Genomic DNA, 14,695 nt, shown 5'->3' on the forward strand with positions numbered 1-14,695 from the left:
TAAATACCACGTGGCATGCGACCTCACATCTTCAGCCCGTCTTACCCAGAGGCGGCTTGATAGTAAGGCAGCTGAGGCCTTTGCCTTAGGACCCACAAATATGGGGCCCCCACTTTTTGGTATTTATATATAGGAGGTATATATAACAGGGTGTGTTATGTGTTATATATAGTAGGTATTTAACGCATCATCTCTTTCTTTTTATTCTTTCAAGAAAATCATCTTGATGGGTGATTTTTATTAACTTGAAAGAATTTTAAAAAGGAGACAAGGACATAAATGGCCATCCAGCCCAAACTAATCCCACCGGATGGCCCAAGTTTCTCCAAACCCATTTTGTAGCCCGCCGAGCCAATTTACTACAAAAAAAAAAAAAAAAAGACCTTTTGTGGCGACTCATTTTGTAAAAAAAAAAAAAAAAAAAAAAAGTTGTCACTAAGGTTCGTTGCAAAAAAAAAGACTATTTGTGGCGCCTTTAGTCGCCACTAAAAATCAACTATGTATAGAAAATGTATCACAAGTATAAAAAAGTATCATTGTCGTATAGAATATGTATCCCTACCGTATATCTATAAAAAGTATATCATAGGTTTGTATCATTGTTGTGTAATTTGTGTATAATAAATGTATCATCAACGTATACTCACTAATCATACATATATTATACATTAGTTATACATTGATTATACACTAATGATTCACATATTATACATATTCCAACATAAGTATAGAAAATGTATCATTGTTGTATAATTTATGTATAAAATGTATCATTCTTGTATAGAAAGTGTATCATACGTCTAGACAATGTATCATACATATACAATATATAAACTGTATCATTCTTGTATAGAAAGTGTATATAAACTGTATCATTCTTGTATAGAAAGTGTATATATAATTCCAGCATATGTATATAAACTGTATCATTCTTGCCACTCTGTCTTCTCCACTACCAAGTATCACTACTGAAGCTGACAACTACAGTACTATCATGCCACATCTTGGCTCCTCAGCCCTCACTATCTTAGAATCACAACAAACACACACAAACACATTTAATCTTTGAGTCATGCCAGTATTAATCTCTAGCCGATAGCCCGATTAACAGTGATGCCTAAAGAACTCTTCTATGTATTTCAAGGTAGGCCAGCAATGGCTATGTTGCGCTAGTGGTTGAAGTTACATTGCTCTAGGGTATTGTTCGATGGTGGGATTATGATAGTCCACTCCAGAAAGGTATTGCATATATCGCACAAGTCATGTCGCGATTAATAAGTTTAATGGAGCCAGAAACATGAAATTTTATGGGGAAAGAAAACTGGTTCTGTATTCAACTACCACAAAGAGCCATAAATTTTACCAATGCTAACTGAAACCTTGCAAAGTACTAAGAACCATAAAACTTCCATCTCGAAAGAAATATATCGTAGATTTTCATCGTACTATGGTATTTAGATTTGGAGAAAATTGCATACCATAGTATGGAACCTGAGTGCATGAAGAATGAAGAAGGCAGCTAAACAAGTCACTACCATTGTAGGACATGGGTTATTTTAAAATACCACTTAGAATTTCTTGGCATTCTTGTAGTTGATTGAAGGAAAAACCATAAAAATTGGTGAACTATTTTTCTCATATCAAATATCTTTTCTTACTACATCTGCTGCAACTGAGAATCATTTGTGTAACGACTTGTTTGTGCAACAGTTATGTCCTTTTTATCCGCACAATCCAGAAGTCTTGCTAAATGAATTGAAGTCACCAGCTGAGCTACTGGATTTTGGAGAATTCTCAGATTGCCTCGATTTTGGGAGCAGCTCTGGTTCCCCTCTACTTCATGTTGTAAATCCCGCATTTGATTACGTGCCACCAAATCTTGTTAGTTTGTTTATAACAGACACGTAAGTTCCCCTTACTGTTAGTATTTTTGAGAATGTATTTCTTCATGTAATGTTACTCCTTGGTCAATGCTAATTGATAGTTATGTAACCCGACCTTAATATGCATGAGATAAATTTACAACTCAATCTACTTAAAAGCAAGAAGAAATATCCCTGGGAGATCCGTCTGATCAATGTTGACAGTACAAACTAATAAGTGTGTGAAATATTTTATTTTCTTATATTTTAACATGTTCCCGTTTTGGCATTACAGAATCATAGGGCAGTGTTTGCAATATTGGTTCGCTGTAATTTGACTACATGATCTTTTATTATGTTTTTGTTTTTCCCCCTTTTTATTTTAAAACTCTGGGCTTAATTCTCTTGTGCTGTTTCAGGGGTGGACATAATGCTTCATACATGTACCGGCTCATAGCTGACTATTATTCTGCTGATGATTTTGTGGTGAAACAGATCGATTTCTTGAAATAGTTTCAAGCTTCAGCTGTTCTATAAATATTAGTGAGGTATCATTCCTTCTTTTCCTTCTTCTTTTGGTTATGTTTCTTAAGCATCAATGCATTTCTCAGGTAAGTTATGGTGTCCAAAAGTTTGACTCTGTAGTAGGGCTGTGATGTAGCAACAAGGCACGAGAGTGGAATAGTTGCATGAAAGGCATTTTCTTTTATCTTTATTCATTTCTTTCTCTTAATTCAATTCACATTTAAAACATCTATTTTTTCCTCTTCTTTCCTCTTTTGTTTGTTCATAGCACTGTCATACTGCAGCCTCAAATTCAAACTGAAATGATGGTCACAGTCCAGATGTTTGCAAGTAGTTTCACCGATAAAAACAGAATCATGGAGAAACTGGCTAAGAAAAGGCAAAGAAGTTGAGTTGTTTTTGCGAAATTTCTCTTGCTTTTTGTTCCAGTTTAATTCTTTTAAGAGGAGAATCTGCAAAATATTGAGTAGTTCCAGCTCAAAGAGAGCCTCGTTTGGTACTGCATCCGCTCACTTTAGACTATGCTACTAGCTGTTAGATTTCATTAGAACTAATCCTATAGTTGATTTGACGCTCAGGTAACTCATTCAGCTGAACCTAAAACAAGCTGCAGGCAAGGAGTGCTCTCCTGGATTTATTACAAGTACATGATAAGACCGAATTAAACGTATACCCAGATGAAGTTCCTGTAAAGACGCTTGAACAACAGGGGCATTATAGTCAAAATGACAGCTTTAGTAATCATATTCTTTTTCATTTGTCCAAGAGGCTACACCTATATTGTACTGACTGCAATAAACAGATGAAGAGAGCCTCCCGATTTTGCAGTGTAGATTGATTTTGAGATTAGATTTGTGCTTGAATTTTGTGCTTTGGGATATGTATGGGGTACTTTTTATGGACTTGATGTAGTTTTCCCAGAGATCATTAAATCTAATGAGATAATCATTCTTATGTAGGCGTCCTTGAATGCATTCTCATGTTAGGGATCCATCTGGAAAGCCAGATATTAGCAGTAGATTGGGATTAAAGGGCCAGAGGATTCCTTTATTACAAAATTCCCAACCTTTGAGGAGATGTTTCCATATAAAGGAGTGTCCAGAAGCTCTACTTCTTCTCTTTTTATTAGGGTAAGAGAGCACTTTGGCCCAGGGAGCCTGCGGTTGGTTTAGCATCCTCCAAGTGAGGCTGGTTAAGCAAGCAAGATTCTTTTCCTTAGCATGCCTTATGCCTAGACCACCCTTTTCTTTATCTTGTGCAAGAGTCTTCCAGTTAAGAAAATGAATCATTGTTGGTTCCCCAAATAAAATTCCTTTGAATTCTGTCAATTTCCTTGAGGATCTTATCAGGCAATAAGGTATACTGCATAAGGTGATTAGGAATTGTATTCAGAGTGGACTTAGCGAGAGTGACTCTTCCTGCAATATTCAGAAAATTAGTCATCCAGGTTGCAAGTCTAGTTCTCATATTATCCAGAATAAATTGATAATCCCGGGCTTTTGGATTATGTTTAAGAATAGGAAAACCTAAATATTTACCAAAGTTATCACCAATTTTCATGCTAAAAGTAATGGCACAGTGATCTGAAACACTTTTAGGACAGCTCTTAGAAAAATAAATCTTGGACTTTGAGAGGCTCCAACTTTGATAAAATTATCCCTTCCAATCTTTCTAATTTTCTCTTTCCTCCAATTCGTTTGTCTCTTTCAAATTGTACCAACAGTCCTACCTAATACTAATGGGATTTTGGAAATTTAAATCTAGAAAAGATAGTTAAACTTTCCTTGGAAATTTAAATTTGACTAGTATTTGCATCTCTTGACATTGAAACTTATGGCATGTGACTAATATATTTATCTCTTTTTTTCTTTTTTTGGTCTAAATATTTATATCTCTTCATATTGAGTATGACACAATTAATTATATACAATTACATTAGTTGACCTATTTTTGTGAACTTAATTGCTAACCTACTACCATGGATAGGTTGGAGGCTGTTCCACCTTCCGTAGGAAAAGGAGTATGGGGAAACCTTAACTCCTCTCTTTTGTATGAAGTTTCAATAAATATATGCAGGTCCATGCTCAATGAGCACAGAGGGACAGATTGAAAAAAAAAAAAAAAAATTATGTACAACTTAATTCACGTATGAGACATGATACAATTAGTCAAAAATCTAGAAAGTGATAGTGATATAATAAACTAAATGTTTCTTATGTATCAGGTATTTAAACCCATATTGAAATTTGGGTATGACTAGTTGTGTCACACTTTCTTAGTAGAAGTCTTCTATTTAATATTAGCTTTTGTTAAGTGATTTGTCGAACCTATTTGATTGGCATCATTAAATTTCCTAATGATAATGAGGATCATCAAATTCATTATATTTGTACGGATAGATATGTATAACAGCTCATGATCTCAAGACTTGTTATCTTATGTGGTTAGTATAGCTCATGTTGACAAGATCATGTTACTATTACTTTTGGATCTTTATAAAGGCATACACGACATATTATCTATGCCTTGTGGATTTCCTTAATTGTTGCACATTATAATCCGTTCCACATATTGAGCTTAAGAAATTACGAATTTCTAGTGGTGTACATGTTGATCTGTTTGCCGCATGTTGTTACAGAAAGCCAAACTATAGATTTTATGATGGTGAACATGTTGATTTGAAACAAACATGTTATGAAAAATTATTGGGGACCGACAAGGAAATAACTTGTTTTGGAATGCATGTTGACGATACTGTTGGTTATTTGATAAAACTCTAGTGCTTGTGATTGTGGGTAGGTCTTGTGTTATTGATTGATGCAAGTATTGTTGCATCTCAACATTGATAGATTTGTTTGACTGGACCATATTTGAAGTGATGTTCTACTACTATGTGTTTGTGGCTACTATTCATTTAGTCCGAGAGTCGTTTCATAAAGTGTTTTTTTTTTTTTTTTAAACTTTTTGAAACAAGTTCAAGATTAAGTTAATATTGTCCAAGTGGGAAAATGTTGAATTTTATTAAATGTGGACCAATATTAACTTGATTATTGTGGTTTATAAAGTAGGCAAAATAAATATAGTTGATGGACATGATTTGGGCCGCTTATCTATTAGATTAGTTGCTGGAATTGAATTTACTTTATGTATCAATGTGGGCTAGCAGTAGTGTAGACCCTGTTGGAGATCTAATAAAGTCTGTTACAGAAATCCATTAGATCAAGGCGTGATGCCTATAAATATATGGCGAAGTCCCTCTCATCTCCTCAATCCTAGGCAACCCCTCATTCGACCTCCAGGGTATTGTATGAGGAGCAATGAGAAGAAGGCGTGACTATGTTTCATAATTCCGAAGTGCGTTTTCTCATGATGAACAAGATTGATAAACAAGACGACGATGTAACCAAATGTTTCATAATTTTGGAATGTGTTTTCGCATTGATGGACAAGACTGATAAACAAGAAGACTATATAGGTATCGTTTTATCTCTACACTATGATATTCTTAATCTATGCAATGTTCTTGAGTTTATAACAATTAACTAACAAAAAGTTTATTCATATTATAAATAATAAAAAAGAGAACAAAAGATATAGAGAATGGTAAAAGTTCTTATCCTCAAGAATGTGATAAAATTAAGGTAAGCGAGGAGTCCTTTATTTATAGGAGTACCTTGTTCTCCAAGAAAAGATCCTAAATTTTAGGAAACATCAAGATTTTCCTTCTCAACTCTTTTTACATAAGAAAAATTTCTTTGGGGGAGATTTAGTTTGGATTTTATGGCAGTAAATTATAAACGCCTCATTCACTAAAAACTACGACAGTTTTAACCTTGTAATTAACCTTAAGCACTTATTCTTAGCCTAATTAAACATAACAAAAGGGCTCCAAAAGAAAAAAAAGGACACAATTAATATTAAAGTGACAAGCAATCAACTTAATTTGTAGTTTGGCTAAATCCGAATAATTTTATTTTTTAGCTCAGTTTTACCAGCTAATTCAATGTTGTAAAGTCATTTTATCTATTAATTGAGCTGCTCATCTCATATAATAAATCTATTTGATTTTCATTAGTATTCGTCCATATAAACTTTCATCTCAAGTTTGCTTCTTTTTCAAGTATCCTCAATGGTATCATTAATGAATTGTCTCTTTTCCTTATCTCTATTTCTATTTTTTTTTTTTTTTAAGTTCATACAGCATCGAATTATTTTTTTTTTTACTAATGTTTGTGCTTGTAATTGATAGTATTACGAAGTTGTTGGTTTAATTATGAGAAGGTTAATCTATGGTAGAGTTCGAAATTGTTTCAACGTCCTACTAATAATTTTCTTATCAACTATTTAATACAAGGATCTAACTATAGCAGGTAATTACTCTAATTTTTATGTTATCATATAATGCAACTTAATGTGATGATAAAAAAATAAAATTTACATATGTACTTACAATTAGGGGTGGGCGTTCGGTTTTATCAAACTTCGGTTTGGCTACTTCGGGTTCGGTTTTTTGAAGGTGGACACCGAATACCGAACCCAACTAGTTCGGTTCGGTTCTTTCGGTTTCGATTTTTTAAAGTTCGGTTCGGTTCGATTTCGGTTTTTTCAATTCGGTTTTTTTTATATGATATTAGAAGCGATTCCATTGACACTAATTCGTATTCTTAAAAGCAATAAAATATAAAACTGATAAATTGAAATCAAAATCAAACAAACAGGATACACAAGAAAGTAAAACTATAATCATGATATAGGATTACTAGGTGTTATATACATACCGTAAGAATAATTAAGAAAACACATAAAGGACATACATGATCCTAAAGACACATCCTAGTTACCTTCCTTTGTTAAGGATATTTGATTTTCTTAACTGAAATGAAAAATTAGGGATACAAATACAAAAGAGGACTTGTTACAATTGGGTTTTTTTTTGCTTTAAACTTAATGGGCCTGGACTATTTTAATTTTTTTGGGTAATGTATTAAATTTCGGTGCGCATTCGGTTTTTCGGTTCGGTTTTATCAAACTTCGATTCGGCTATTTCGGTTTCGGTTTTTTGACGGTGGACACCAAACACCGAACCAAACTAGTTCGGTTCGGTTCGATTTGTTGAAGTTTCGGTTCGGTTTGGTTCGGTTCGATTTTTCGGTTTTCGGTATTTATGCCCAGCCCTACTTACAATGCACAAAACGGTACCAAAAGGGAGATTTTATTTTTCATTTTCCCCCTGAATCAATTCCTTCTTTTTCTTTCTTTGGCATCCTTGCACTTAAAATTCTCATTATGTTATTATCTGTTTGAGAAGCAGTATCTTAAAAATAAATAAATAGGATTCCTCCATTCTTAATCTGAGGTCTCGGATTTGAATTTTGAGTATGATAAAATTCTATTAGGGAGCGGTTTCCCCTTAAATGGACCTTACACAGTGCGAACTTGGATTAATCGGAAATCAATACCGAACACTAGATGAAAAACAAAAAAAATCACACTTACAGTTCTGAGTATTTCATAATTTTCAAGTTCTCAACTAGTCATAAAAATGTCTTTCTTCCGTAAGGATCCTGTAAGGCCAATTTGCTTGTAATATTTTACTTCACAGTCCACAAGTATTAAAATAAAATAAGTGTTATATTTCAGTCCAAAAACACTATAGTGCCACATCTTGAATTTTTCAGTACAAACTGAAATCATAAGTAACAACTAGTACTAATACATAAGAACAGAGATAAGAATTCCTTCAAATAGCTAGAAAAACATTAAACTTGTAAATATGTTACAATTCTTTCCAACAAAAGTGTTCTCTTTTTTGTTTTTGGTCAAACAACAGTAACTTCTCGTTTTGATTAAACAAATTATATTAAAGTGACGAGCAAGCAACATAATCTTGATTTATTCACTCTTTGAGACCTAATGAGAATTGCACACCAACAAGAAGAAAACATTATACTGCCAACTACTATTAAGAATTCCTTCAAACTGATAAACACTAAGCGTGTAAATTATATTACAAAGTAAACGAATGACTGAACCTAAATTATGCTACTACTAAGAAATGCTACTAATTTAACTCTAGTCTTAAACCTTAACAAGTGCAAAACACAACTCTTCATCCTTTCTGAATGACCACAATTGAACCAGAGTACCACTTTTCAAAGCATTCCTTCTTGTCACGTCATTCCAGGTAGTAACCAACACATAACTTGAATTTGATCTCCCATTAACTTTTTTTCATATTCCATTTTCTCAGATTGATTTTACATATTCGATGCGAAGGCTCAATCAACATCACACTCATCGTACACAATTTGCCCCCAGGGCAAGTATTCAATTTCGCCTTTTCATGTGGTCTTAGAAACTCAATAGTTATCTGGTTTAGTGGGATTGAAAGCCTCCCTTCTGCTGGTTTAACATCAGTATTGAACAATCTTTTCTCAATGACCAAAATAGCCGATTCAACTGAACCTCCAAATTCAGTGATCACATTCTTGAATTCAATAGGCAATACTCTAACAATGTTCTTCTTTGCCTTCTTCTTTTCCCTTGTAGCCTCTGATTTTTCGTTCAAGACGCGTTCTTGATTGACGAAACCAAGTGTATCGTTGGCTAAATCTCGTGATCTTTTTCTGATAACGGGCAATTGTCTTTTTGGATTTTCAAATGCAAAATTAACACTACCCGGCCAATTGAATTTGAACACCGTATTTTCCCTTTGATCAGCAGCCTTTACACTATTTTCTCCCTCTTCATACTTTTGTGACTCCTTAAGACAGAAGAATCCTTGATTGATAACACCAATATTGATTTTGAACGTTCTGTTTTCCCCTTCTTAAGCCTTAACACTGTGTTTTTGTTCTTCAAAATTATTTTCCACAGCTTTCTTGATCATCAATTCGCCACCATTGCATAAGAATGGTTCTATACTTAATGGTCCAGGAACACTCTTAGCAACATTTTTGACAACAGAAGGGAACTTCAATCTAAACTAGATGACTTGGAGATGAAATGTCTTCAAGATAACTCTAATGCTAACATGATGGAGTTAAATAATGTGAATGCCAGTTTATCATACAAATCAAGAACAACGAATTATATTGGAGGAAAAAAGCTAGTATAAAATGGTTCAATGATGGTGATAATAACTCTAATTTCCTTCACTTTGTCATCAAATACTAGAAGGAAAAAGCTTCACTTGGCTAGAATTAAGGGTGAAAATGGTTCCATTGATTCCGGGTTTGAATTGATTTTGTTTCACCTTTGAACTGATTTTATTTCGCTTTAGATGAACAATAAGTTCATGATGGCTACATCCATGAAGAAAACCATTGTTACGATGCTAATATTATCTTTCAAGCTTTTTTAGAAGAGTCAACCTTAGATGTGTAGGTGTGGATATTTTGGGATCCGAGTCTCTCTTTTGGAAGTTTAATATAAAAGTTGGCATAATATAAAATTAAATGGGCGTTGTTGGAAAAGCTTGAAAACAATGGCAAATCACCATTGTTGCAAATTGGGTTTGTTAGATTTACCATTGTTTTGGCAAATTGATGGAGGTTTGTTCTTTATGATCGATGAAACTTATGTTCAAATTTAAGCTTATTTGAGGTAGATTTAGGTGTTGAATCGTGTGTTTGATTGTTGAAATTTAAATAACAAGTTGTTGATTTTGGGCAAACTTGTTCACCTCAACTTCATGCGAAAATGTCTGAAGTTGAGCCATGTATATGTCCTGACCTCATGTCAAAATGTCAGAAGTGCAAAATTATAAGTTTGAAGTTTGGCCTTGCCAAGGCCACAACTTCAGTAAAAAATGTCTAAAGTTGACCTAGGCAAGCCATTATATATCTTAAGCCTTATCAAGGCCAACTTCAGTAAAAGATGTACGAAATTTGGCCTTGTCAAGCCACAACTTTATTCAAAAATGTGTGAAGTTTGGCCTGACTGAAGTTGTGGCCTTCACAAGGCTGCACTTCAAGTAAAAATTGTGCAAAGTTTTCCAAACTTCATACACGAATTCTTGCAACTTCGGTGATGTATGTCTGAAGCCGTTTCAAAGCGGATATATTTGCAAAAAAGAAAAAAAAAACTTGGGTACAACTTAAATGACTATTCCAAAATAGGGTATTTATGCACTTCGCCCCATTTTGTCACATTAATTATAGCCCGACATATTCTAAGCTTAAACTCATTAAAATCCAAATCATTAGGTATCATTTTTTTCCTGCGGATTACCCTTTTAATTTTTGCCTCTCAAATTGTTGGTCTTTAATTTTTGTCCTTTGCTTAACAAGGTGGCCGAAAATACCATGAGGTTCTGAGTTCAAGCCCCCGCTCAGTCAAAAAAAAATCGCACGGCAAGCCTTCATGCAATAGTATGCCTTATGGGGCAGACTTTACCTTAAGGCATACTAAAAGTTTGTTGGAGAGGGCAGACTTTGCCTTAAGTCATAACTAAAAGTCTGCCCTCTCCGAAAGATTTTTAGTTATGCCTTAAGGCAAAGTCTGCCCCATAAGGCATACTTTTGCTACCAAACTTTGCCTTGCGAATTTTTTAAAAATTTTGACTGAGCGGGATTCGAACCCGGAACTCATGAGTTTTAGGCGAAGGACAAAAATTTAATACCACCAATTTGAGGGGTAAATATTAAAGACCACCGCCATAAGGCAATCCTGCAAATTGCCCATTAGGTATTCGTCCACAAACTATTTTAAATAGAGCATTGATTCACAAAGTGAAGTTGCGTTCATCTTCAGAACATGGATTCTGGTAAACAGAACCCTTAGATTGGAAGTAGCTTTCTCTAAGATGAGGATCCTAGTGGCATGTGGCCCAGCCCAAATTTTGAATAAACTACCACCAGGCCCCATCAATTCTATCCCAAATTAAGCCCATCAAATTCCAAACTTTGCAAAATTGTACGCAGTAATTGCACGGTTTTCCGTCAAATGGACTGGTCTTTAATTTTTGGCCTCGAAAAGGGCTGGTTCTTAATTTTTTGCCTTCAAAATCGAACTTATGTCTAGCGAAGCATAATTTCTTTAAGGACGCAGACATAACTTGTGAATATTATAATGCGTAACTTATGCCCCTCTAGACATTCGATTTTGAAGAACAAAAATTAAAGACCAGCCCATTTGAAAGACACAAATTAAAGACCAACACAAAACAGGGACAAAAGTGCAAATGACCTAATTAATTCACCCTCCTTCACTGTGACACATGATTAAGGGTATGGAGGAAAATATCCTTCAATTTCTCATGTTTGGTTAGTCAAAGTTTTTGAAAATATTTTCTCGAAAAAAAAATAAGTTCTTTAAAAATGAGAAAAAATGACTTCACCAGTAGAAATAAGAAAAACAAGTTCCATAAGTGGTATACCACATTAATCGTTTAATACCCATCCTCCAACACACCCCAACCCCACCCCAACCACATAGCCCACGTCCCCACTACCCCCACACTCCTAGGCCCTCATGCCAACCCCAATAGTGTTTGCCTAGTGATTACATATATATGCTTTTGGGGTAATGTTTTCTACTTATTTACCAAACACCAGAAAATAAGGAAGAAACTCACTTACTTTACGGAAAAATATTTTCCATTTTCCTTCGTACCAAACACGCCATAATATATTAGTAGTTCTTGTGTTAGCCCCAAGTTGCTACAGCAACCCACTTAGAATGATAATCAAGAAATACAATCTCATTAATTCAATCTTCCCGAAACTACTTCACTATATTTACATTGTAAAATTTCAATAAGCTCCAAAACTAACTAAAACCCAATCTAGATAATAAATCCAAAATTTATATTAAAAAGGTTAAAAAGCTATTGAACTTGAAGGACTAGGACTTGATGATGTGGGAACCCAAATGGAAGCACTTGTCAAAGGCCTTGATTTCCAGCACAAAGCCAATTTGCAATGCTCATGTTGCACCCAATACCCTCCACTAAACAAACTCACCAAGTGCTTACCTTGTCTCACATTACTTGAACTCATTGGAATTTGCCTAAAACCTTTTAAAGAATAAAGCCCTTCACTCCATTTTTCTCTTTCTAATTTCTCACAAGGGAATTGTCTTAAAGAGTCCAAAATTCTAACTCCCAAGAATTCCTTTTCAATGACCCTTAATGCTAACTTGTATCCTCCACCAAACCCTCCAAGAATTGAATCAGATATTGTGGTGTAATGGTGTAGAGCCTCACAAAAGAATTCAACAAAAGACATGGATGGGATTTTAGTCAAACTGAAGAGTTCTTCTTCAACTAAAACCATAATCTTAGGGGACAATCTTCTTAGTCCATTGAAAAAAGTCTTGACTAGTGAACTTCCCCTTTGTGGCATGTGAAGTTGGTGGATCATAACATTAACTATTAAGTTGTTATTACCCTCCACCACTTGAATTTTTTCCAAGTCCTTTAAGAGAACTTGATCAAACATGAAAGGAAGATTGATAGAATCAGCAAATTCTTGAAGTCTTTTGCCTGTTGTTTGTACATGGAATGAATTATTCTTGTCACCAACAACTGCTGTGATTCTTAGAGAGGAATTTGAATCTCCTCTTTCAACCAAATCAACCATCAATGGAGGCCATTGGATGCCTTCCATGATGTCAAAATCCAATATGTGAACTTGTTGGCTCCCTTGTGTTGCTTCAAGAATCGCTTGATTTGCGGTGAAATGAGCAAATTTCACATAAGGGGAGATTTCTTGAAGCATTTGAAATGCGGTCATTGAAGGCGATGGTTGATATTGATTCTCATTCAACAATTCGGGTGAATTATTCAAGGTCTTGCATAACAAGCCTTGTGTGAAATACAAAGCCAATCTTTCAACAGGGGAATTTTCTTTGTTTTCTTGATCAGAAAGGATTGTATTTAGTCTCAAGACAACTATAGAAGCAAGATCAAGATTTCCAGCTTCAATAGCTTCAGCTCCCATGAGAAGAAGATCAGTTACACTTGTTTCCTCCATGAGCTGATCTTCAAGGAATTTGAGACGGGGATTGCAGACACGTAATTTTTGACCCTCTGTCAAGGATTCAGTATCGCCCTGAACAACTTGTTGTGGGCTGGAAAATAAGGACAATTGTTGAGAGTTTTGAAGGGGTGAGTCGAAAGCTCCATCGATGAAATCAAAGTCATTTGGGAAATAGTCTAGTATGTCAACATCATTAACAACGGTCACAAAATCTTGGATGGAACGTTGAGGGCTCATAATACTAGTATTTTGCCAAGGAAATGTGGTTTCTAAGTGGCTATATTCAAGAAATGGATTAATGTAATTTGCCTGAAAATTTTCACACTCCATATTTTTAGAGGGAATAAAATTGGAGATTTTGTCTAAAGGTCTTAGACAGTTTTTGTTGCTTGTTAGCTCTATTTCCAAGTGTTAGGGAACAGGATTTATATATACACACGACTAATAACAAGAAGAATAAAAAAAAAAAAAAGGGTTTCAAAGTCGTGGTAGACGCAACCTGTCCTAATAGACCCTTTTCAACAACAATTAAATATGTTTGCTCAATGCCAAGAATAGAGGAATCTTTTGGCTAATGTGACGTGTTGTATCATAGCATTCATCAAGGAAGTTTTCAATGTTTTTTTTTTTTTTTTTTTTTTTTTTTTTTTTTTTTCTATTTGGTTTCAAGTTCTTAATTGCAACAAATTGATGTCACGCATATAGTAATAGTATATAGAGGAATAGACAAAAAGTTTTGAATAAGGACAGATTAATATGTTCATGGCTTTCCCCCACCCTCCAACATTGATACCCTAATCACCTTCTTTTTTTCCTCAAGTCAGCAAGTGTTTGAAGATCTTAGTTTTCTACTACAGAAGTACATTTTAGGACATTTTATTGCCCAAATCAGTAATTGTACTAAATATATTTTTGGGATTAACCAAGCTCAATATAAAAATACATATGTTACCAAATAAAAAGATAAAAAGATTCCATCCACCCCCAGAGGCGGAGCTACAGTTTTAGCTATGCAATAGCCCTTGTATTTGTGTTATGAAATTCACTGAACATTTATAAATAATTTATTGAGAACCCAATAAGCTGCCTTTTCTAGAATCCAGAACTCATAAACTCAAAATTTTGGATCCTTCTCTGTCATACCCAAGTTCCATAGCTTTTGGTTTGCGCAGGAAATCGTTTGATAACCCAGATTCCTATTTCTCAATGATATTCCGTGATCAAGACAATTGCTAAATTCCATGAAACAGTTTTATAGAAGTGCATTAATAACTGTTTTTTATTGGATTACAAGATTTTCCATAAAAAGAAACCGAGCAAAGGAAA

At 34.4% G+C, this 14,695-nt stretch overlaps 1 protein-coding gene and 1 long non-coding RNA gene across 2 annotated transcripts; one reads left to right on the forward strand and one right to left on the reverse strand.

The window, feature by feature from the left end:
- The first annotated feature begins 1,708 nt into the window (after window positions 1–1,708).
- On the forward strand, window positions 1,709–3,219 carry LOC132060659 (uncharacterized). The gene is made up of 3 exons (XR_009415976.1): window positions 1,709–1,904; window positions 2,282–2,410; window positions 2,966–3,219. It is a non-coding gene; the product is annotated as an uncharacterized LOC132060659 (long non-coding RNA).
- An 8,759-nt stretch (window positions 3,220–11,978) lies between these two features.
- Window positions 11,979–14,223, reverse strand: LOC132060660 (protein NODULATION SIGNALING PATHWAY 2-like). The gene has a single exon (XM_059453637.1). It carries the CDS (start codon window positions 13,697–13,699, stop codon window positions 12,209–12,211), a length of 1,491 nt encoding a protein of 496 aa, XP_059309620.1. The 5' UTR covers window positions 13,700–14,223; the 3' UTR covers window positions 11,979–12,208.
- Window positions 14,224–14,695: the final 472 nt, after the last annotated feature.

This window comes from Lycium ferocissimum, chromosome 6, assembly GCF_029784015.1.
Source record: "Lycium ferocissimum isolate CSIRO_LF1 chromosome 6, AGI_CSIRO_Lferr_CH_V1, whole genome shotgun sequence".
NCBI classification, from domain to species: domain Eukaryota; kingdom Viridiplantae; phylum Streptophyta; class Magnoliopsida; order Solanales; family Solanaceae; genus Lycium; species Lycium ferocissimum.